The sequence below is a fragment of the Bos taurus genome, chromosome 11, assembly GCF_002263795.3.
Source record: "Bos taurus isolate L1 Dominette 01449 registration number 42190680 breed Hereford chromosome 11, ARS-UCD2.0, whole genome shotgun sequence".
Classification (NCBI taxonomy): Eukaryota; Metazoa; Chordata; class Mammalia; order Artiodactyla; family Bovidae; genus Bos; species Bos taurus.
The window spans coordinates 106,212,925-106,236,048 of record NC_037338.1 but is presented as its reverse complement, the minus strand read 5'-3'; the positions used below and the strand labels follow the sequence as shown (position 1 = coordinate 106,236,048).

Sequence of the window (23,124 nt, the reverse complement as noted above, 5' to 3'; positions counted from 1 at the left end):
CTCTGCTCAGTGGGGGCCAGGCGGGGCCTGTGTGTGCGTGTGTGTGCACCTGCGTGAGCCACCTGCGTGCTCCGGGCAGGACTGTGGGAGCAGCTGGGCAGAGCAGAGCTGGCTGGCAAAGGGAGGGACCTTCTCTGTGCTGGCCACTGGGTGTGAGCGCAGCGGGGACACGAGGCAGCCCACCTGAGCCGCGGAGCCCGCCTGACTCCCTGAGGCGCTGTGGGCACAGCCCTGGGGCCCGTCTGAGCTGGGGCTGGGATGAAGGCTGGCCGCAACCACAGTGGGGTACAGGGCCTGAGGGCCTCCTGTCCGGTACTGGACGACTGCATTTGGAGAAGGAACTGTCGCCCAGCTGGTGCAGGCAGGGGAGAGGAGAGGGCGACGCAAGAACGACAGCATGGGTAGCACTCCCTGTTTATTGAGAGCTGCCCCTTGTACTGACGAGCCCGCAAGGCGGGGCTGTGACAGTGTCCATCAGGTGCAGGCTGTGGGCTTGGAGGGGTGCTGCAGCACGGTCGGGAGGACAGGGCCTGGTTGGCAGGCTCGGAGGGGCGCTGCGGAGCAGTCAGGAGGACGGGGCCCGGTTGGCAGGCTCGGAGAGGCGCTGCGGAGCGGTCGGGAGGACGGGGCCCGGTTGGCAGGCTCGGAGGGAGCGCTGTGGCGCGGTCGGGAGGACGGGGCCCGGTTGGCAGGCTCGGAGAGGTGCTGCGGAGTGGTCGGGAGGACGGGGCCCGGTTGGCAGTCTCGGAGGGGTGCTGTGGCGCGGTCGGGAGGACGGGGCCGGGTTGGCAGGCTCGGAGGGGTGCTGTGGCGCGGTCGGGAGGACGGGGCCCGGTTGGCAGTCTCGGAGGGGTGCTGCGGAGTGGTCGGGAGGACGGGGCCCCGTTGGCAGTCTCTGGCTCCTGGACCCAGTGGGGCCCTGGACCCATTGGGGCCCTGGGCCCTTGAGGTGGAGGGGCATGTGCTGACACCCAGCCTGCTCGGGGCCGCTGGGCTCCTGACAGCCCAGGTGAGGTGGCCCTTTGTGAGCTGGGCCTGTGCAGCAGGGGCCCCCCGGGCTGCCTGACCTTCAGGGAACACTCAGGTCCATGGCACCCCCTCCTGCAGACCAGCCGGGTGGGAGGTCCAGCAGTGGGGTGGGGCCTGTCCATCGAGGGGCTCTCGGAGCCCTGGCCATGAACCTCCTCCAGTGCTGTGCTGCACACCGGTGGCTCGTGTCTGGGCAGTAGGCGTCTCAGGCTGGGTCAGAGGCTAAACGCAGGTTCTGGGGCGGCCCTGTCCAGGCCCCGGGATGAAGGCTAGCACACCGGTCAGCCCTGGGTTCTTCAATCCTGGTCGTCGGGCCTCAGGGCAGGGTGCTGCCAGGGCCGCTGGCACCAAGGCTTCCTGTCAGTCGGCAGCCGCTGCCCCAGGCCCAGGCCCAGGACGTGCCGGCAGCAGGCACGTGGCCGTCAGCGGCGGGAGCCGTCCAGCAGCACGAACAGCAGCCCCAGCAGCAAGAGCGGGGTGAAGACAAGCAGCAGGCCGAGCAGCTCAAGTGCCAGCAGGCTCAGCAGTGCCAGGCGGCGGGCACAGGGCCCGTGTCCCCGTAGGGCCCAGAGCCAGGCACCCAGGCAGGGCGGGCAGGGCAGGAAGGGCAGGCAGCCTCGGCCGCCCACGGCCTCTGGCAGGAAGCGCAGCTGGTAGCGGTGCTCCAGGGAGGCCCATGGCCCGCGGCCGTGGCGGGCAGGCAGGGGTGGGGTGGGGGGCGCGGGGCGTGGGGGCCCGTCGGCCCGCAGCAGCTCCTCTTGCAGCCGGCAGATCTCCCACTCGAGCATGGGGGTCTTCTGGCGACACAGCGGGCAGCACACGCGGCCCAGGTCGCCGGGGGCAGCGCCCAGCAGCCGGTGCAGACAGCCCATGCAGAGGCCGTGGCCACAGTTCAGCAGGGCCAGGCGCTGCTGCCCCGGCCCATAGGGCTCCGTGCAGATGGGGCACTCCTCCGCCTCCTGCTGCGCCTCCTCGTCCTCTGTGCGGCTGGCCCAGGGCGGGGCCGCGGCCGGGGCCCCCAGCAGGGGCTCACTGTCTGGAGTCCTGGCACCCTGGGGCTTCCCAAGGGCCCCGCTGCCCAACCCATCCTCAACCAGCACTTGGTGCAGTGGGTCCAAGTGCTCGGGGCCCAGAGACCGACTGGTGAACCCCGAGCCGCGGTCAGCAGGGCCACCAGCGGGGACCCCAGGGCACAGTTCAGGGGCGGTGCCTCCAGGGCAGGGGCTGGGATGGGTGGGTGGGGACCCCAGGGTGGCGGAGGGGTGGTTGAGGCCTTGAAGGTCAGCGTGGCCCTCCGCAGCCGGGGCAGGCTCTGGCACTGACCTTGCAGCAACCGCCGCCTCCTTCTGGCTCCGGGCCCCACTCGACGAAACTTCACTTGGGTCCCCGTGCCCCTGCCAGCTCCCGGAGGCTCCTGGGCCCAGTGTGCCGTCCCCGACAGGATCTGCCCAAGCCCAGCCGTGGGCAAAGCAGTCACTGTGTCAGCCAGAGACCGCCAGCTGGATTCCAGGCCGGGGCCTTGTGGGCAGGCCAGTCCAACTCCTCCAACAGGAATTCCCCTCCCAGGGGTGCGGAAGCCACTCAGACCTCCCTCCCCACCAGTCTGAGCCACACCCCTTCCCTCCAACCCAGGCCACGCCCCCCCCTCCCTCCTGAGGGCCCTGGGCAGCTGTTCCCTGGGCTGGTAAGGGATGGTCAATGCCAGCCTGGCCGGGTGCTTTTCCTGCTTGGCCCTCAGGGCAAGAGCAGAGTCTGCACAAGGTGGGCAAACGGCTGGCACCCTCATCATCAGACTCAGGCACTGCAGTGTGGGCTGAGCCACGGTGCCCGTGCCCAGCAGAGCAGGCTATTCCATCCAGACCTGCTCTGGACCACCCACTGCCCGAGGCCCACTTCCGTCTAAGAAGAGCAGGCAGGAAGCGGCCACCAAGAGCCCGGTGTTTATTGCTGAGGCTTTCCTGGAGCTGAGAGGGCAGGTGTGTGCTGCTCATGGCGTCCTCCCTCTGCTGGGGTCTGTGCAGGAGAGTCGACCACCCTCCCAGCTGGTAGCAGACAGGGCGAGAGCCAACGACAGCCCCCAGAGAGCGTCGGGCAGGGTGGCTGTGGCCAACGGCAGGATGGCCCTTCAGGCCCACGTCTCAGTCTGGAAACGCAGTGTCCGCTGCAGCTGAGCGAGGTAGGCGGCCGCATCGGGGTCAGAGAGCCCGCCCTCCTCCCGGAAGATGGACAGCAGGGTGTCACACACATCGGCCGGCATGTACTTGGCGTTGCTGGAAGGGCAGGCGGGACAGCGCTCAGCACAGCCGGCGTCCCCATGGGCCCGTCCCTCCAACCACCCGCGGCCCAGGCTCACCCTGCCAGGTAGAAATGGGCGCCCCGGCCGTCCAGCAGCTCCCACACCAGCGGCCCGAGCGCCCGGAGCCGGTGCTGCACATACACCTTCTGCTCCTGCGGGGCAGCGGGCGGGAGGCACTCTGAGTCTGCACCCTGGGCGTCCCGCCCCGTGCCCCTCCCCGCCCTTCCACACACACCTGCTCCCGGGAGAAGGCCGTGACCAGAGTCAGGCAGCCTCTCGCCTGCAGCTGCTCCCACTCGGCCTCCCAGTAGAAGTCCTGGTCCCGCCGGCGGCATCCGAAGAACAGCACATTTCCTGGGGGTGGGGGGGCAGGGAGCAGGGCCTGAGCCTGGGCCTGCACCCCTGGAGCTCAGCCGGCCGCCTCCCCGCCCCAGACTCTGCTCACCGGTCTCGCCCTGGGCCACTCGCTCCTGGATGGCTGCTCGGAAGGGGGCTACGCCGGTGCCGGGCCCCACCATGATCACAGGTACATCTGGCGTCTTTGGGAATGTCAGGCCCCCAGACCGCACCCACAGGGGCACCCGGACAGGTCCTATGGCGTGAGGGAGGCAGCTTGAAGAGGCTCGCAGGCCCAGGGCCCAACCCCCACCCCAAAGAGCCAGGGTCACCTTGCGCAGGGTCCAGGGACGCCAGCCAGCTGGAGCAGAGGCCACGGCGGGGCTCCCGGAGGCGGGTCTGGTACTGCACCACGGCCACCAGGATCTGCAGCCGCGAGGGGTGGGCCTGGGGAGGGGACAGTAGGCGCCCTGCCCCATGGGCCCCCCACCGCCTGGCCCCTTGTCCCCTTGCCCCCCACCCCACCGAGGCCAGCCCTCCTCTCTCACCCGCAGAGAGGAGGCGATGGAGAAGGCCCGGGGCCGGATCAGGGGCAGCAGGTCCAGCAGGTAGTCTGGGGGGACAGCAGCAGCTGTGTGGGGGAAGTCGCACAGCACCTGGGGGGACAGCGGCAGGGGAGCCGTGGCTGGCAGGGCCACACATGGCTGCAGCAAAGGGCCCAGGCCCGTTTGCCAGCCAATGCCCACCTCCAGGGCCGTCCCGTGGGGCCCAGGTCCTCCCCCGGACCCTGCCCACCTCCAGGGCCGTCCCGTGGGGCCCAGGCCCTCTCCCGGCCCCTGCCCACCTCCAGGGCCGTCCAGTGGGGCCCAGGCCCTCCCCTGGCCCCTGCCTTCCCCCAGCCCCTGCCCACCTCCAGGGCTGTCCCGTGGCGCCCAGGCCCTCTCCCGGCCCCTGCCCACCTCCAGGGCCGTCCAGTGGGGCCCAGGCCCTCCCCTGGCCCCTGCCTTCCCCCAGCCCCTGCCCACCTCCAGGGCCATTCCGTGGGGCCCAGGTCCTCCCCCGGACCCTGCCCATCTCCAGGGCCGTCCTGTGGGGCCCAGGCTCTCTCCCGGCCCCTGCCCACCTCCAGGGCCATCCCGTGGGGCCCAGGCCCTCCCCTGGCCCCTGGCCCCTTACCCCGGGTCCAGGTCCTCCCCCGGACCCTACCCCCAGCCTCTGCCTACCTCCAGGGCCGTCCTGCGGGGCCGGGTGCAGTACTCGCAAAGCTCCTCCTGGCCCCGTGCAGAGCCGAATTCCCAAAGCTTCTCCCGCTCCAGCTCGTGGGGGGAGAGACAGGCCAGAAGTTCAAAGAAGGAGCGGCGGGGGACACTGGCGATGTCCAGGTACTGGGACACGAGGCGCCGCACGGAGCAGGGCTGGGGCAGCCGCGTAGGGCAGGTGACACCTGCAGGGGATGGGACGCTGTTGGGGGCGGGGACGCGGGGACAGGGCGCCAGGGGGCGTGGGGGAGCGCACAGCGCGAGCACCGTGGCCTCCGGGGCTCACCTGGCTCCCGGGGCTGCAGTGTGAAGTGCTGCTCGGGGTCCAGGCCCAGCGCCTGGCAGAACTGCTGGACGTGGCTGGCCGTGTTCTCGGGCTGGATCAGCACCAGGTCACCAGCTGCAAAGCTGTGTGGGAGGGACAGCCAGGGCCTGGGGAGGGGCCCGCCTGCGGGGGGAGGACGCTGGGGGCTCCGGGAAGCTGCAGAGGAAGGAGGCGAGGGCCAGGGAGGCTAGGGGGCCCCTGGACGGAGGGGTCCTGCCTCCCCGGCTGTCATCCCCGTTCTCGGCCCTGACGTGCACCCACTTCGGGAGAAGAGCGGCTGAAACCTGGACCAGGGCTCCTGCGCAGCCCTGCCCCCATGGGCCCCCGGCGCCGACCCGCACCTGATCCCAGAGCCCGAGATGTCGAACTCAATCAGCCGAACATCCTGGAAGTGCGAGGGCCCCGTGACCCTCTGATTGCTGACCATGGGTGCCAGGAACGGCTGTAGCTCTGAAGGGGGTCCCTGAGGGTCTGTTCCGGCCGCACACAGCTCCTCCGGGCCTGAGCTGGGGGTGTCCTTGAGGAACTGCAGGGTGAACTTGGAGGGCCAACTGTGAAGGGCCAGACACTCGTCAGACTGCTGGCCAGGTCTGCTGTGTGGGTGGGTGCCACCCCAAGGCCACACTTACAGGACTCCAGGAGGGCTCAGGTCAAGGTTCAGAGGCACAGGGTGCGGCCCCAGCACCTTCTCCCACAGATCCTGCAGCCAGGGGTCGATGGCGGCATCGGGCCTGCAGAATCAGGTACACACCCCTCTGGGGACCTGCTCCCAGCTGGACCCGCAGGAGGGCACCCCCAACCCCCAACCCACTCACCCCAGTTCGTGCTGGTCATCGCCCAGGCACACGGGCAGGAGGGCGCTGCCCCCGAGCTGCAGCAGCCGGCGGTGCAGCTTCTTGGCCACGAAGTTGAACCTACAGAGAAGACAGAGCTGGTGCTGGCCCTGGCCCTGCACAGGCGGGAGGTACACGCCCAGCGGGCTGCACGGGGTGAGGCTCCCAAGGCTCCAAAGGTTCCTTTGCTGGCTCCCTAAGGGACAGAAGGGTCTCTCACCTGCCCCATGGGTGCGCCCGGCAGTGGGAACAGACGTCTACGTTTCACACTAAACAAAGCCCCCAGACCCTTCCCAGACGAGGGTCACAAGCCACCCACTTTCCGTCCTTTTCACCTGGACAACTCTAGACCTCAGGCTACGTCTATACCCAGAGACCCCCTCCCTCAGCTCCGAGCTGCAGAGTTAGGGGTTTTAATGTTGCAGGAGCCCCACGCCATGTGCACCCTTGAACACAAAGCCCTTGGTACTTCCCTGGGAAATAGTGCAAAGCGACAGCATTCTGCTCAGGACACAGACGTGCCGTGAAAACGGTGAATGAGAGCAAAGCGGAGGCAGGCAGCGGTGGCCACGGAACGGCTCCGGGGGCCGGGCCCTTTGCACCCTGCCTGCTCACACCTCCCGGTTCTCCGTGCTCATCGTAAGCTCGAACCCCTCCCCAAAGGCTGCTTATGAAGGCGGGCTGAGCCGGGCTCCCTTGTTGCCCTATGTTATGGGTTGACAGAGGACGCTGGCTCAGGCCCTGGGGTCTGGCTCTGGACACCAGTTCCTGCCTGGACCGTGTCTCAGGCATGGCCCCAGCCAGGCCCCCCACCCCGGCTGCCCTGCCCACTTCTTGCATGAACCACCCTATCCTTCAAGCCCAGGGCTTCTGGCCATGGAGAAGCTGCCACCAAGGAGCGTCTGTGGGGCCAGGAAGTGTGGCCAGGGCCATGGCCTCGAGGGGGTGCCCTGGGGGCTGGGTCACACATCCCTCTGTCAGGCCACTGTGTGCACGCGGGGGACAGGTCCACCCTCCCTTACTCACTTGGCGTAAGACGAGTCCCCGAGACCCAGCACAGCAAAGTCCATCTGACGGAGGGCAGTGGATGGCAGGCTCCTCCGGAAGATGAACCTCCAGAAACTCTGCAGCAGGAGAGGGGCGCTCAGGGCTTATCCCGGCCACCGGGCCAGGCCTCCCCAGGGCTCAGGGCCTCTCCCGGCCACTGGGCCCGGGTGTCCCCAGGGCTCTGCTCCCCTAACACTTTTGTTATTACAAGTCCGCTTCTTGTTCTACTGTAGGAGTGAATGAGCTGGGAAAAGACAGAAAATGGTGAAGTGGAAGAAAGCTAGCCTGGCAGCAGTGCTGGAGCTGGGCTCCAGTGCTGCCCACAGAGTGGGGGGAGCCTGGCGGGGCTGTCACCAGCGGGCCATCTGCTGGCCACCCCTCTGCCCCCTAGTGTGCGGGCAGCACAGCCCTGGCAGCTCTCAGCCCCGCCTCGGGCCTCACGGCCACAAAGAGGCTCTGGGCCAGCACAGCAGACCCCGAGGCCCCTCTCTGTTCTGATTTCCCTACTCAGTGGAATCTTCCCTCCTGGGCCTGGAGCTACCGGCCATCAGGCTGCTCCGTGCCCGTTCCCTAACCCCACGGAGCCAGCCCACGTCCCACACTGTCCCCCTCCCCTGGTGCGCCCTCACCTACATGCGGCCACTCATCCCAGGTGGCCCCCGGGTCGGAGCCCGAGTCCCTCTCCTTCCCTGACCACAGGGTCACCACTGGGCAGCCTGTGCGGGAGCGCCTCCCATTCCAGGTCTTGGCCTGGCCTTCCCGCAGGCCCAGAGATGCTTCTGAGATCTCCTGCTTAGACCTTGTCTCCTGAAGGCGGTGGAAAGCCTCAAGGGTCCAGGGAAGATGCGATTCTCACTGCTGAGGTGTGAAGATGCTGGGCTTCCCCTTGCACCGCTGGCAGACAGTGGGGCACACTTCAGGTTGAAGCTGTCCTCTCCAAGCCCCTGAGAGTTTGCTCTGAGCTGGTCCAGCTGGGTGGTCGCTGCTGGGAAGCCGGTGTCCCTCTGTGGCCTGCTCTGATACCAGGTGCCTGGGCGCTCTGCACGCCCAACAGTCGAAACCCACACAAGTCAGGCGTCAGTGGGAGCCCGGTTCACATCCTGCCAGCCCTTCCTGGGCACATGGTGGGCTTGTGGCTGGACACCCAGCCTTTAGGCCTGTTACACTTTCCATGGTGATTCTCTCACCGTTCTCCTTCCTGTTGCAAGGCTGCTGGGAAAATCTCAGTCTCCTGATGTCGTCTTTCTTGTTGCCTAACTTTGTTATGGTTTCTGGCAGAATTTCTCAGCGTTGTCTTCTGATCCGGGATCATGTTAAGGCGGTCTCCCCAGCTCGTGCTCTGCCCGGGCTTTGCGTTTCTGGCCCCAGGGCAGCAGGCTTGCCCAGCCCTCGCAGGTGGAGCCCTGCTGTCTGTCCCTCTGGCTCTGCGCGTGCTTCTCTTGCTCCCTGCCCCTCCCAGGGCTCTCTCCTCGAACACGGTCATTCTTTGTGGTCTATCTGTGCTTCAGAAGATGACAGGAAACCTCAAGTTCAGGCCTGTCACAGTGCGTTTCTTGGCCAAGAGAGGGGGCGAGGCCCTGGCTGCCTGGAGGAGCCTGCCCAGCCGGCGTCCTTCAGCATGGTGACAAGGAGGCTGGGGTCTCCCGCTCCTGTTCTGTGCTGGGTTGGGAGGGCCCCATCCTGACTGCCTCCACGGTGTCCATCCTGGCATCCGGCCCTCCGGTAACCTCCCTCATCCCGGTGTGACTCACCACGCTCACGCTGTTAGCTTTCGCTGCAAAGTCAGGACCTCTGCCCAGCTGACCCCATGGAGGTCTTTATCCCCGGCCCCTTCCACACCCTGGTCTCTGGCATCCACCACACACCTCCTGCCTTGATCTCCCCAGACCTGCCTCCTCTCCTGTGCCTCCTCCCATGCTGGTGTGCCCATTCCAAGCCTATTCTTCAGTCTTCTGCCTTTTGCACCTACCAGCATTTAAACAGGCCTGGGTTTCTCTGTCTCACAGCCACTCTCCGTTTAACCCCTTCACCCCTCACATCATAAGCGTTTTTGAGTTGTTTCACATGCAGACGTCCTTAAACGCTTCTGTGCCCGAGGTTGCCAGCCGTCCCTTTGCTGACCTTACTTCATTTCCTCGCAGCTTTGAGCACCAGAGACCATCCTCTGGACACAGTCACCCCTCTGCCCTCAGCCTTGGAGACGGCCCACTCCCTTCTTGATGCTGGGGCCACTTTCCTGCTCCTCACTGGTTTTTCTCCACCTTCCGCGCCTTTGTGTTTAAGGGCAGCCTGTCCTGGGGGAGGGAGGCACCTCCTTCCTCTCTCCTCCATATTTTGGCCACTGTGACATGTGCCTCCACTAAGGATCCTCACTGGAGCTCCAGGCCGACTGCGTGTCTCCACCTGGACAACGTCCGGGTACCTCACCCTCCCGATTCTCTTGCTTCTGTGCATGGAACCACCATCCATCCTAGTAGCTAGGCCCAAATCCCCATCTTAATTCTACCTTCTTTCTCATCTTTGAGATTCGATTGCACGATTCCATGTTCAACCAACTCTACCTTCTTAGCACCTCTAGAGGGCATCTGCCCCCCTCTGCTCTGCCACCAGCCTGCCCCAAGCCTCAGGCTCTCGGCTGCATTGTGCCCACCTCCCACCACCACCACTCCCCATTCCTGCTGTCCTGCAGCCTGCTCCCCCTGCAGAAAAGGGCTGGTTTTGCTAGAATACACATGTGACTGCATCACCCCATGGGTTCCATGGCCCTTTGTTTCAAATCCTTCTGCCTCCCCATGGCTGCTGACCTCTTTGGCATCCAACCTGGCTGCCTGCTCTTTTTCCCTCCAAGCCTGATTCATTCCTTGGTTTGACCATCCTGAACCGCGTTTGACTCTTCCACGGCTGGGCTCTTTTTCTCCTCTGCAGAGGCTGCTCCCTCTTGCCTGGTGCCTGGCTAGCCCCCACTTATCCTTCAAGACTTAGCCTAGCCTCTTTTCTTCCAGAAAGCTCTCTCTGAACCTCCAGATTGAGGGGGCAGCCCTTATTAACGCTCCCATTAACATCAAGCACTCTTGCAGCATGCATTTTTTGGCATTGTAACTGCCCATTAAACTTTTGCTTTTTCTATGTTTTGAGTTTCACAAGAGTAGAAATGTGACTACTGGGCTCATAGCTGGATTCACAGCATTAGATTATGCTTGGAATACAATGTGTGCTCAAAAGATGGTCGAAGAATGGAAGAATGTTCCCTGAACGTGAGCTTTGAAATACACACAAGACCCATACCAGATTTATATACGGCCCTGGAAAAAACATGAAAAGTTAAAGCGGTGCAGAGTTTATTAGGAAGGACGCCCAGAGCCCCCGCTCCACCCAAAGATCTCCTCCCAAATCCACAGGAGAACAATTATTCACTGTGCTTCTCAAGTCTTTCCAGGCAACGAATACAGGGTGAGGGCCAAGGGCAGGGATCTGAGCTCCTGAGCACACTTCAGGTCAGCCTTACCTTCATGTTGTCCGGGGGGTCTCCTTGGCCTGTAGTTGCACAAACAAATATCACCAGGGGCTCATTAATCAGATTCACCTCAACAAAAAGACACATATGTAAGGCCTCGGGCTGTAATGGCCAGGCATCCTCCCAGCAGCCTGGCTCCCCGCCTTCTCTCAGAGGAATGGGGCAAAGGGACTCAGCGCTCGCGAGCGGCCGGCCGGCCTTCTCTTTCAGGCTCCCCGGCAACCGCTCCCCTGTCTCCATGCGCTAAACTGGCCGCTGCTCCCAAGCGTTCCCGGCCCCTAAATCTGCCGTAATGGAAGGGCCCGCTCTCAGACGAAACGCAGCCCCCTGGGGTCGAGCACTTTGGGGGCCGGCGCCCCAAGCCCGCCGGGTACCCCCGCCGAGGTCCGAGGAGCCCTCACCACGGGGTAGGAGTCCAGTTCTTCCACTCGGCAGCTGAGCTGCCGGCGTCGGGCCTCGCGGCCCAGCCTCTCCGACACATCCTGGGCTGTGCCCGTTTGGCTGCCGAAGAGCACCAGGAGCCGTGCGCTCGGCATGGGCTGACCCCGGGGAACCCCGCGCTCCTGACGTGACCCGCCGCACTCGCCGCCAGCCCTGACCCCCGCGACAGGCTCCGACTTCCGGCTTCCGGCATCGGCCGGAAGTGACGCCCTAGGGCCGCGCCCGGCGGGGCATGGCGTCCGAGCGTGGCGGGCGTCGGCGGGTGGCCTGTGAGGGGTCCCGGGTCGGGGCCAGGGGGTCGGCCGCGAGACGGGGCCGAGGGCCGGGGCAGGCGGGGCCGCTTGCTGCCTCTCGTTGGCCGCGGCGGCGGCAGGCGCCAGCGAGGCTAGGAGGGCGCGGCCGCGTAGCTCGGCAGCTGGGACGCTCGGCCGGGCCCTGGCCCGCGCCCAACCGGCGCGATGCTCTTCTCGCTCCGGGAGCTGGTGCAGTGGCTGGGCTTCGCCACCTTCGAGATCTTCGTGCACCTGCTGGCCCTACTGGTGTTCTCCGTGCTGCTGGCCCTGCGTGTGGACGGCCTGGCTCCTGGCCTCTCCTGGTGGAACGTCTTCGTGCCCTTCTTCGCTGCTGACGGGCTCAGCACCTACTTCACCACCATCGTCTCTGTGCGACTCTTCCAGGATGGAGAAAAGCGGCTGGCCGTGCTCCGCCTTTTCTGGGTCCTCACAGTTCTCAGTCTCAAGTTCGTCTTCGAGATGTTGTTGTGCCAGAAGCTGGTGGAGCAAACGCGAGAGCTCTGGTTCGGCCTGATCACGTCTCCGGTCTTCATTCTCCTGCAGCTACTCATGATCCGTGCCTGCCGGGTCAACTAGCCTCGCAGAAGATAGGCTGGAGTGCCGAGACCCACGCCGAGTCCCCATGTGTACCGCACCAGAGGAGAAATCTGAGTCTGAGAGCTAGCTTGTGCCCTGATGCGTGCCTGGTTTTCGATCAGTCATGTCTGAAATTGTTCCCTCAGCTGGGCTAAAAAGAGAAGCCTTGATTCTTAAAGTGTATTCTCTCTTATTTCATGCTTTGAATAGCTAATTTTGAACTGAGATCCTGAGAAGGATCCTGAGAAAGCCAGACAATCCTGAACTCCTGACAGAACTGCATATAAGTAAAATATCCTCATGGGCTCTTTTGAGTATTTTCATGGATCCTGGCAAAGTACGCCGTGTGCAAAGGCTACAAAGCTGGACTCGGGTTTGCCCTGGCCAGCAGTGCTGACCTGAGTGCTTGCTGTCCCCATCTCCCCGGACAAGACTTTCTTAGATGCTTGAGCTCTAAAAAGTGTAAACCAGCTTGTGTCTTCTTCCCAGTGGCACTGCGGAGGATGGCTTTTTCTTCATTCCAGCCCAGGCAGACAGGAGGATGTTAGATGAGCGTGACCCGGACTCTATCTGGAGAACTGTCGCCTGAGAAAAGAACTTGCTTTCAAGGCACTGCTTGGCTTCCTATCCCAGCTTTTCCACCACCTTGTGGCCGGCAGTGTTAGCGCACTTGAGACATTTAGGCCACTCTAAGGGACCAGAGAGAGGAACAGGTGTTGTGATGTGAATAGGCATTGAGACCTACACATGGGAAGTTTGCAGTTGTCTCAGCCCACGCTTGTCACTCTGAGGGCTTTGGTTTGATGCCGGTTAGGTGCCACATGAGCACATTTGCTGAGATGAAAATAAAATAAGGGAATGCCTTGCTGAGACATACAGTGGTCGCCTGGCCTTTTGAGGGTTGATGCTGAGACGCCCCTGCTGTGCGGTGCACGTGGTGCAGAGCTGAGGCTGTAAGAGAGGCTTGGAAGTTGGCTCGAGCCTTCTGCTTGGATGGCAGGGTAGTTCCCTTGGAGCATCCCTGCTCCCCTGCCTGGGGAGCCAGTGAAGACACCCCAGGGGTGGGCCCACGTTGAGGACTAACAGGCGGCTCGTGTGCCATCAGAGTCCTTGTAGGCCTCGCTGATCTGCAGAGCAGGAGTCAGCAGGCTATGACCTGGGGCCTGTGTTTGTACTGCCCTTCAGCTAGAAATAACTTCCATTTTCAAAGGGTTGTGCAGACACCATGGCAGACAGTGAGTGTGGCCTGCAGTGCGGGGCTTGTGATCTGGCACGGTTGGCCTTTGGGTCAGATCACTTTTGGTTGTGTGCGTGTGCAGGGAGAGGCTGTCCTGGGCATCATAGGGTGTTCAGTGGCACCCCTGACCCCCACTTACCAGATGCCAGGAGCACCCCTCACTTGTGACAGCCCAGTGTCTCCAGACATCGCCAGATCTCCTGGGGGACAAAGCTGTTCCTAGTAAGAACCACTGGACTAAATTACTCCCTGTCTCGCCCTTTACAGAACATTTTTTCCTGGACTCTTGTTCTAGTGAAACAGCTTCAGGACCCTTGTCCTAGGATGGATGCTGCACGGCCTGAGCCACTGAGATGCTTGAGTCGGAGGCTGGTCTAGTTTGTGCCACAGCTACAGAAGCATCTCCTACCCAGCATCGGCATAACCTGTGTCAAAACCAGATACAAACTGACCCTTGGGGTTAGGTTTCCTTTTAATGTTATTTTTAGTTTGTATGTTTTGTCACTGCCCTGTTGAATTCTGGTAGTTCAGGATTAGGTAATCCTGTCAGCATACAAGGGATGAGCACAAGAATGTTCACCTTCCTTCTGGGAAGGTGATTTGAAGAGAGTCCTGAAGGAACACTTGAGCTCTGGAAGGCTGAAATCCAGTTTCTTTTCTCCAGCTGGATAGACTGGGCTGTTACAAGTACTGTTATTGTGGTGATAGCTGCAGACTGCCACGGGACACGAGTGGAGAAGGGCCCCGGGGTTGAAACCTGCCCTGGGTCTTTGGAGAGGCCCAGGTGCTCTTGGAGCCTTGTCTCTGAAAAGTGAGTGTAGTGGGAGGCAGTAGTGTCATTTGTGAACATCTGCTGACTGTAGAGAGGTGATGGAAAGACAGGTGACAGTGGTCCTTGCCCATGCCCCCAATTTGTCCTTCTCTCCTTGGCTCCAGCAGGCCTGAAAGAATGTAGTGAACTCTGTGCAGCCCTCCAGGGGCAGTGAACTTCCTCATGGCAAGTACACGGAGGTGTGCCCTCAGTCAGCTTTGGGACTGGGCGGTTCATCAGGTGAATGGAATGTGCCTGGCTATTATTGCCTTGTCTGCCTTGGAGCGCTGTGGGCCTGCCTGTGTGCGTCATGGGCTTCCACACTCCCGTCCGTGTTTGGTGGGCCCTGGATGACCAAGGGTAGATAGTTTCCACTACTTGTTTGGGCAACAAGAGTGGATTCTAGGGGCCAGCAAAAATCAGAGATTCCTGAGAAACCGATTACTCAGCACTGGGTGGGGCTTCAGCCGTTGCTATCTCCACTAAGTCCCGCAGGAGACCGAGGACCGCAGGTGGGCAGTCTTTGGACCCATAGGCACCTAGGCCAGGAAGAGGGAGGCTGGCGTACAACCGGCGCACCGCTCACGGGAGCGAGACAGCCTTCCAGTCCTGGGTTGGCCCTTCTCCCACCGCGCTTTCCGCGGGATAACAGGCGGACAGACCAACCGCATCCAAGGTCAACCGCGACGCGGGGCCCGGGGGTCCAGCCGGCCTGCGGGGCAGAACCCTCCCCTTCCTGGTTCCGCCGTCCGGGCGCGGCTGGCCTAGGGAGCAGAGGCGGAAGTGTGGGCCTCCCTTGCGGGGCGTGAGGCGTCACGGGCGTGTCCCAGGGGGCCTCCCCAATAGGGACCCACTCGGGTGCTGGGCGCTGTCCACTGAGGTCGGCGGGAGGGCGGGGTCGGGGAGAACGCTGTCCAATCAGCGTGGTCGACTACCCTTCCTGCCATAGGTGGGGCCGCGGGGCTGGGGCGGGCCTGAACGGGCCTCTCCCCCAATGGGCGGCGGCCCGGGGGTGGGGCCGCTGCGCGAAGGCCGGCGGCGGGCGGCGGCTGCAGTCCCTGGCGAGCGCTGGCTCCGGCGGCCACTCCGCAGCATGGCTGGCTTGGGGCGGCCGGGCCCAGCGCCCCGCGCCGCGATGCCTGCCTGGAAGCGAGAGATCCTCGAGCGAAAGCGGGCTAAGCTGGCGGCCTTGGGCGGGGGCGCGGCGCCGGTCGCTGGGGCGGGCGCGACGGAGACCGCGGGGCCGGCGACCGAGCCGCTGGTGCTGGCCGAGAGTCTGGGCCCGCTGCGCGAAAACCCGTTCATGCGGCTCGAGTCAGAGCGGCGGCACGGGGCGCGGCGCGGCGGGGGCGCGGGCGTGGCGGGGCCCGGAGCGCGGCCCGCGGAGCAGCTGCTGGAGCTGTACTGCTGCGTGCCCGGCGTGCGCACCATCCGAGCCGACAACATCCTCATCATCGAGTCGGCGCCCGGCTTTCCGCCCGCGCCCGCGCCTAACCCGGGCCTCGGTCCTGGCGGGACCGCCCGCATCCGCGCCGCGGAGGTGCTTGTGTACGAGGCACCGCCGCCGCCCGGCCGCGTCAGCCGCCTGCTCCAGAAGTTCGACCCGCCGGCCGCGCCGCGCCGCCGCGGGAGCCCGGAGCGCGTCCGTCCCACGCCGCCGCCCTCTCCGGGCCCGGCCGTTCCACGCGTGGGCGAGCGCGCCGCCTGCTTTCAGTCCGATCCGGAGCGCTGCGGCTCAGGCCTTGGCCCCAGGCCCCGGCGCAGCGACTTCTTGCACAAGACCAGCAACAACTCCTTCACTGTCCACCCGCGGGGCCTGCGCCATAGTGCGGGCACTTGCCCACTCCCCAACGGGCCCGGGGCCCCAGAGTCCCGGGCCGGCGCTGCCAAGGGCTTTGAGGACTCCGCGCCTGGGCCAGGCGAGTGGAAGCCAAAGGTGGAGTCGGGGGAGGCCCCCGCCCACCAGTCCCCCAGCCCGGGGACCCCCAGTGCCACTCCAGCCGCGGCTCCGGCCTTGCCCACGCTCAGCCCTTCCAGTGCCACTCCCAGCCAGCGCCAGTGGGTCTCCGCGGCCACCAGCGCCAATGACTCCTTTGAGATACGGCCAGCCCCCAAGCCAGACATGGGTAGGATCCCTGCCGGGGATCTCCAGGCCCGGGCTCTGGCCAGTCTTCGAGTGAACTCTCGAAACTCTTTCGTAGTCATCCCCAAGCGCAAGACCTCTGGGGCTCCTCCTGGGGAAGGGAGGCGGTCCGTGGCACCTCCAGAGGAAGAAGGCTGGGCCTCCCAGCACCCGGAGCCTGAAGCCCAGCTGGTGCCTGGAGTGAATGGTGTGTTTGCAGGGGAAAGGAGCCCCTCCAGGATCGAGGAGGGGGGCAGCCCCGCACCCACCACTGCCCTTGTGGACCCTGCCGTCAGGTGGCAAAGGCCACCCTCACCACCGCCGTCTCCACGGGCTGCTGCTGAAGCTGAGCCTGCCCAGGGCTTCCAGACTCCTGGCTTGGCCAAGAACGGCAGGGAGCCTGGGCGGCCAGGGCTGCCCATCACTTTCATTGATGAGGTGGACTCAGAGGACGAGGTTCCCCAAGAAGCCAAACTGCCCTGCTCCAGGGTTGGTGCGCCTCCCCAGTACCACCCACATCCAACCAGGCCTGGCCACTTGTCAGAGCTCCAGCGTCGGGGTGGCAACACCTTCACAGTGGTGCCTAAGAGGAAACCAGGGGCCGTGCAGGCCAACGGTGAGGCCAGGCCAAGGGAGGCTGAGGAAGAGGAACCAGGCAGAGTTTCGGAGCCCTCTGCTGCTGCGGGGACCTCGCTGAAGAAGCGCTACCCCACCGTGCACGAGATCGAGGTGATTGGCGGCTACCTGGCCCTGCAGAAGTCCTGTCTCACCAAGGCCGGCTCCTCAAGAAAGAAGGTGAGTGGGCAGGGGGCAGAGTCCCCAGCAGGGAGGGGGAGAGGTGGCAGGTCACAGATCTGTGGGTGTAGCATGTGGCCTGTTCTCAGGACACCTGGGCTGGGTGTGGGATGGCGTCTACGTGGACCAGAGGGGGCTGGTGGCTGTGCACGCTCCAGGAGAGTCTGGGCTGGGGGAGTCCCTGGCACGGGTTCTAGTGGGATCCTAGGGACCCAGGGGCTCAGTACATTGAGAGGCTGGTGGGGACGGTGGGTCTAGCCAGGGCCGTGTCTTCCTGTTGACTCTTGTGGCTCTCTCTGGAATTGGCTGGGCAGTCCTGTCCCAGGTGGGCCCTGGCTTCAAGGAGTGGCCTGGCGTGTTCTTCGGGTCCTGGCCTGTGCAGGTTGCAGGGGCCAGGGTGGAAGTGGGAAGGGGCAGGAAGCCCTTTGATTTGGATGGGGTGGGACTCCTACTCGCCTCCCCAGAGAGCATACCGGCTTCGTACTTAGCAGGACTTGGCTTTGAGTGAGAGTTGACTGAGCCCTTGGTGTGGGGCAGGCTGGTCTGAGCCTGGGCTGAGCTGCTGGGGAGTGATGAAAAGGCTGCCCTCACTGAGGAGGCCTGGCACCCTCTGGGCACAAGGAGACGTTCCTCAGATTCTTCCTGGTCATTCCGGCAGCAGTGTGTTACCCCGGGGCAGATTCCAAGGCCGGCTCCACATGACTGTGATCAGCAGGTGCTGCTGGCAGATGCACTCTCCCTGGGTCGGCATCTCCTTCCCTGCCGTCCTGAGGCCGCCTCTGCCCTTTGCCTCAGTGTCTTTGGGGCCGTGGGGGGCGGTGGCGTGCTGGTGTCACGGAGCCCCCTCGCCCGCCATGCTGCTGGCGCTGTCTGATTAGACGTGGCACCTCGCCTGTCTGCTTCCTTTCGCCTTCCTGCCTCAGGGTCGGCCTTGGCACTGCCTCGCTCCCTGCGTCACTCTCTCCTGCCGTCACCCTCTCCTGCCACTCCATCTGCCCTATCAGGCATCCGTGCCCATCCCCCGCCGCTCTTCCGGCGCGCCCCCACCCCTGCCCGGTCCTGGCCACCTGACCTCGCCTCACGCTCTGTTCGGGTCCAGCAGCCATGGTCACAGCCCCACCCCGATAGCTGTTCTCTCCTCTGTTCTGCTCCAGCGTCCTGACCCTTGGCCCCAACTGCTGCTGGAGGCTCCTTCCCCTGCTGGCCTCGGGCTGTGGAGGCGTTCGGAGGGTGGGCCTGAGGGCACTGGAGGTCGAGGAGCCCTCTGTTGAGCCCCTGTCCCAGCCCCACGGCCCTCATACTGGGAGCCTGCTGCTGCTTCCTGGGTCTGGAGGGCTGCAGCCCAAAGCCTGGGGGCAGGACTGTGGGGGTCACTGGTAGTTGAGTGGGGGTGAGAAGGACGCGAGGAAGTTTCGGGAGGAAGCAGGCCCCGGCCCGGCCTGGCCCTCAGACCGGCCTGGTCACTGTCCTGGTGCCAGCCTCAGGGGTTGGGGGTCCAGATGGATGGTGCTTAGCATGGTCGAGCAGTCTGGCTAGGGCCCTGCCGTAGCAGCATGAGCTGCTGGGGGCAGTTTCTGCCTGGGCAAGCACCAGCTGCCCTTTCCAGGAAGAGCGGAACGCCCATTGGGTGGGACGGAGGCGTGGGGCTGCCCGGCCCTTAACAGTGACCTGGGCCACCCCAGCCATGGCCGCCCCCTATGGCCCCGCTGCCCCTGTGCCCAGCCAGCCTGGGGCTTCATCGCTCTCCCGCCCCCGCTCCCACCCCGAAGTCCAGGGATGTGGGGGTCAGGAGGCCAGCAGGACATCGGGGGCCTCCCGGGTGGGGTGGGGGCTAGACCGCCGCCTCTTCCGGGGGACAGGGAGGCACAGCTCCTCACCCGGGCGGAGGCTGCCGGTGACACGTCCGTGGAGGGCACAGCCCTGCTCTGGGCTGTGGGTGCCCAGCCAGCCGTGCACCCTGGAGCCGTGCCCAGGGGGCACACACGGCCCCCAGTTAGTTATCTCTGGGCAGAGGCACAGACGCCCTGCCTCCTCCTGGCTGCTGGGGGAGGGGGCGGCCACGCCCCTCTCGCCCCTGCCCCAGCCCCAGGCTCTCCAGGTTGGCACTGCGGGCGTCTCCCCCAGAAGGTGCCCGTCTGGCGGCTCCTCCCCTCCCCTCTGCACTCCTCACTTGCCCATCGCCCGCCCAGCCCAGCATGATGCCCAGAGGGCTTGAGCCTCCGTGTCCAAGCCCCCAGCCAACCCACCCCTCTGGTCCTCGGGTCTTTCTAGAGCCTGGGACTGCTGGAGCAGGCCCGGACCCTCCTCTCAGCTTCCCCACTGATGGCGGGGAGGGGGAGTGGGTGGGGGTGGGGCTGTCATTGACTCAGGGCATCCCACCTGAGCCGTCCTGAGAACTCCTCTGGGGCCGTGTGGGGTGGTCCTGTGGCCCCCTGGAGCTTGGGCTGAGTGGGGGATGGTGGGTGCAGGGGTACGGGGTGAGGTGGGTGCTCAGCCCCGGCTGGGACTGCTGGAGCCCAGCTCCCAGCCCAGAGTGCAGGGTGGATACCCTCCGGTAACCAGCTGGGCATGCCAGACAGGCTGCTGCGGTGACGGTGAAGTAGGTGGAGCCAGGACCCACCCACTGGCGACCTGGGGCAAAGTCCCCACCGCTCAGCTGACCAGGCTTGTGCAGGTGCCTCTGGCTGCAGCCCTGCCCATTCTGTCCGCCTGGGGTCTGGAGACGGGTCCCCCCAGCGCACGAGTCACAGGGTGTCCTGTGACCCACAGACCTGAGCTCACGCAGAGCCTGGGGACTGAAGGGAGGTGGGACGTGACCCACTGCGTGCCCCAGCTGGCTGAGACGGGCCTGTGGGCCCACCCCTCCTGCCGGCCGCTGCCTGGCCAGGCCGTGCCAGGCTCGAGGCCTGTTTGCGCCCAGCCCCCTTGGTGTCCTGCTCGCAGCTGGTCATGCGGACTAACAAGAGCGTGCTAATCCGCCGGGCCCTGGCAGCGGGCCCTTCCCTGTCCCCAGCGGTGGGGGATGGGCCCAGAGGGCCCGGGGTCCTCGGGATGACGCTGTGTATCCAGGGTACGCTCCCTGTGGGCCTGGGCCGGGCGGCCTCTGTGCCGGAAGCCACTTCATGCCTTGGGCTCCTCCTGGGGTCTTTGGCCCCAGGTCTCAGAGCGCCAGTTCCAGGGGCGGTGGAGGAGGGGTGGCCAGTTGACTCCATCCCCAGAAGGGATGGAGTCCTGTCTCAGGACAGAACACCTCGATCCCGCTTTTACCTGGCCATGGTGGTGGTCTGCCCGTCTCCCTGACCGCTTGTCTGTGTGGACAGCCGGGGCGAGGGCAGCAGCTCCTGGGCTCGGGACCTGCCCAGTTGGTGTCTGCGGGCCGGGCAGAGGCGGGCAAGGCTGCCCACAGCTGTATGTGCCCGTGGGAGGTGGCAGGAGCCCCGCCCTTCTTTCCGGACCCTGGCTCAGCAGGGCAGTGCCAGCCTGTCCTGGGCAGCCCTGCGTGTGTCCCCCAAGGCTGGGCCCTCTGCTGCCCAGGACCGCAAGCCCGGCTCTTCTGAGACCCCTCCCCTGCCCCCTGCTGTCCCCAGGCCCAAGGTTCTTCGCCCAGGGGCCTGGCTGCCTCCTCGGCTCCTTCCAGGGGAAGAGGAGGAACTTGAGCTGGCTGTGGTGTCCTGTGCCCTGGAGTTTAATATTTCGAGCTCCTGTAGGGCTGCTCGCATCTGCTGCTCGCAGGCGACTCCCGTATTCATTACCACTCTGCCTGGCTGGCCGAGCCCCACGAGCAGGCGGTGGGGGCCTGGCCCTGGGCCCCGGAGAGGGAGGGTCCGGACCCCATGGGCCTTCCCCGCCTGCAGCAGTCTGGGCTCCGAGGCCTCTGAGTGGAAAGCAGAGGACTCCCCCCAGCGTAGACTCCTAGGGCCTGCCGAGTAGACAGGGCAGGCAAAGACCGCATGGGCAGTCCGAGTGAGAAGAGGGTCACTGACCCCGCTCGGCGCAGCTTCTGGCTGCCTCAGTCTGCAGAATGGTGACAGCAGTTGGTGCGCCCTTCCTGGGCCTGGCAAGCTGCCTGATTTCATGTGGGCCCTTGGGGGCCTGGTTTTGGGCGTGCCAGGCCCTGGCCCACCCGTGGTGGTCTGTGCTGAGCAGGGCGGGTGGGATCATCCCGGTGCCTGGCAAGCTGGGCTGTGAACGCAGGCCTGGTGGAAGGCCCCAGCTGACAGGAAGGGCTTGCTGGAAGCACAGAGGTGGGCTCCCGGGTGTGGCCTCAGCTGGACCTGCTCCTGCCGGCAAGTCTCAGGCTGGGAGATATGGCTGGTGCCCTGCCTCCCTCGGGAGGCAGACCTGCGACCCTGGGGACCACCTTGGAGGCATCTGGAGACCCCCTGGCTTAGGGTTCCTGGTGCTGGCTGGGGTCTGGGCCTTGGGAGCGATGGTCACTAGGAGTGAGGGGACCGTGGGGTGGGAGGGGGCGGGCAGGGCCCAGGCTGCAGGCGGACATCTGTCTGAGGGTCCAGGTGGAGGGTCTTCTCTGATGAAGGGCAGCCCCTACCGCGGGGCCAATGGAGTGCTGGGCTCCTGCTCTGGTCTGACGTCCCCACTGCACCCTGGGGGGCCCTGCACCCAGCTCCGTCCAGCTGGAGGACCCCCAAGGCCCGCAGTGGGGCCTTCGCTGATGTGCCGCCTGCCCCCAGATGAAGATCTCCTTCAACGACAAGAGCCTGCAGACCACATTTGAGTACCCCCCCGAGAGCTCCCTGCAGGAGGCGGAGGCAGAGGAGGAGGAGGAGGGGGACGCAGAGGAGGATGCGGAGGCTTACGGCCCTGATGGTGCAGCGGAGAAGCCCCTCGCGCTCTTCCTGCCCCGGGCCACGTTTGTGAGCAGCGTGGGGCCCGAGAGCCCGCGGCTGCCAGACGGCAGCTCTGGTGAGTGCCCGTCGGGGCGGGCAGGCAGGACGGGGTGGGGCAGCCCAGGCCGTGGGACTGCAGCCACACGTGCGCCCGTTCGGCCTGTAGGCCTGTCCAGCTACACACCGAAGCACTCCGTGGCTTTCAGCAAGTGGCCGGAGCAGGTGCTGGAGCGGACTCCGAGCGCGGAGGAGGCCCCATCCAAGGAGGTCATGGTGAGCAGGGCCAGGTGGTGGATGGGCGCCCAGGGAAGGTGGGCAAGATGGGGGCTCCAACGCCTGGACATGCCCTTGACTGTCTCCACACCCCTCTCTCAGCTCACCCCCGCCGGTCAGAACGACCTCTCGGACTTCCGAAGCGAGCCAGCCCTCTACTTCTGACCTCCCACACCCCGACCAGCACGGCCAAGGCTGAGCCCTTGGTGCCCGGGGGTTGCACGCCCTCCAGCTTGCCAGGCTCTGCCCACTCACGTCCCGCTCGCCCTGCCTGGGGCCTCACGAGCGGGCTGGTGCTCAGGGCCCGAGCTTGGGGCACCTGGGACTCCTGACCCTGGTTTGCAGCACTGCCTGTGGGGAGGGGTGGGTCCTGCTGTCCACTGTGTCCGGGTGGAGGCTGACAGGACTTGGATTTCCCCAGCCCACACCCCCATGTCAGCCACTGATGATCGGCAAGTCTCCCTGCCTCTGATGACGGACTCAATAAACACCACTGGATGAGCTGCCTCTGCCTTCCTGCATGGTCCTGGGCTGGGGAGAGGGGGCACAGGAGTGCGGTCCGTGAGGCTACATTGAGGCAGCGTGGTGGAGGCCACCCACCCGGGGTCGGATGGAGGACCAGCATGGACTTTTGTGCCCAGGGAGGTGGCCCGGAATGATGCCCCACACAGCGTAGTGTGGCCCAGGCTCCTCCCCACCCCTGTGGCCCTCATTGCCCTGCTTCCCCTCCCAGCCACACTTTGGCTGGGCGAGGGTCTGCCCTGTGAGTACCCCGGTCTCTAGGGCTCCCCCTGCTCCCAGAAGCAGCTCAGTGAGAGCTGTGGTGGGAGGCGGGACGCCAGGCAAGCTTTTTGGGGGCTGGAACTCTATGGGCCTGGGAGCGGGGGCACTACAGCTGTCGGGTCTGAAGGTTTTCCTGAAGGTTTTCCTCTTGGAATGTCAAGCCCAGGAGAAATGCCACCTGGCCAGGCTTGGGAGGGAGGAAGATGTTTTCCTGGAAGGGGTGGGCCCAGACTTCTGAAGACCTTTTTTACTGACACATGCTTCCCAATCTGCCCGACCTCAAGAGACAGCAGTTGTGGGGTCCCCA

At 65.1% G+C, this 23,124-nt stretch overlaps 4 protein-coding genes across 8 annotated transcripts; 2 read left to right on the top strand and 2 right to left on the bottom strand.

The window, feature by feature from the left end:
* Positions 1–402: 402 nt before the first annotated feature.
* Positions 403–2,552, bottom strand: LOC104973517 (ring finger protein-like). The gene has a single exon (XM_024999688.2). It carries the CDS (start codon positions 1,899–1,901, stop codon positions 1,452–1,454), a length of 450 nt encoding a protein of 149 aa, XP_024855456.1. The 5' UTR covers positions 1,902–2,552; the 3' UTR covers positions 403–1,451.
* On the bottom strand, positions 403–11,271 carry NDOR1 (NADPH dependent diflavin oxidoreductase 1). 5 transcript variants are annotated; one of them, XM_005213483.4, is made up of 14 exons: positions 11,041–11,271; positions 10,631–10,708; positions 7,105–7,202; positions 6,061–6,159; positions 5,875–5,976; positions 5,587–5,796; positions 5,207–5,328; positions 4,885–5,105; positions 4,210–4,317; positions 3,994–4,087; positions 3,771–3,917; positions 3,561–3,679; positions 3,383–3,477; positions 403–3,299 (listed from the first exon to the last, which is right to left on the bottom strand). In XM_005213483.4, exons 1-14 carry the CDS (start codon positions 11,173–11,175, stop codon positions 3,155–3,157), a joined length of 1,773 nt encoding a protein of 590 aa, XP_005213540.1. In that variant the 5' UTR covers positions 11,176–11,271; the 3' UTR covers positions 403–3,154.
* A 21-nt stretch (positions 11,272–11,292) lies between these two features.
* Positions 11,293–12,821, top strand: TMEM203 (transmembrane protein 203). The gene has a single exon (XM_002691684.6). The coding sequence runs from the start codon at positions 11,539–11,541 to the stop codon at positions 11,947–11,949; it is 411 nt and encodes a 136-aa protein (XP_002691730.1). The 5' UTR covers positions 11,293–11,538; the 3' UTR covers positions 11,950–12,821.
* A 2,229-nt stretch (positions 12,822–15,050) lies between these two features.
* On the top strand, positions 15,051–22,540 carry TPRN (taperin). Its single transcript, NM_001103350.2, has 4 exons — positions 15,051–16,914; positions 21,606–21,837; positions 21,928–22,034; positions 22,137–22,540. Exons 1-4 carry the CDS (start codon positions 15,091–15,093, stop codon positions 22,197–22,199), a joined length of 2,226 nt encoding a protein of 741 aa, NP_001096820.2. The 5' UTR covers positions 15,051–15,090; the 3' UTR covers positions 22,200–22,540.
* Positions 22,541–23,124: the final 584 nt, after the last annotated feature.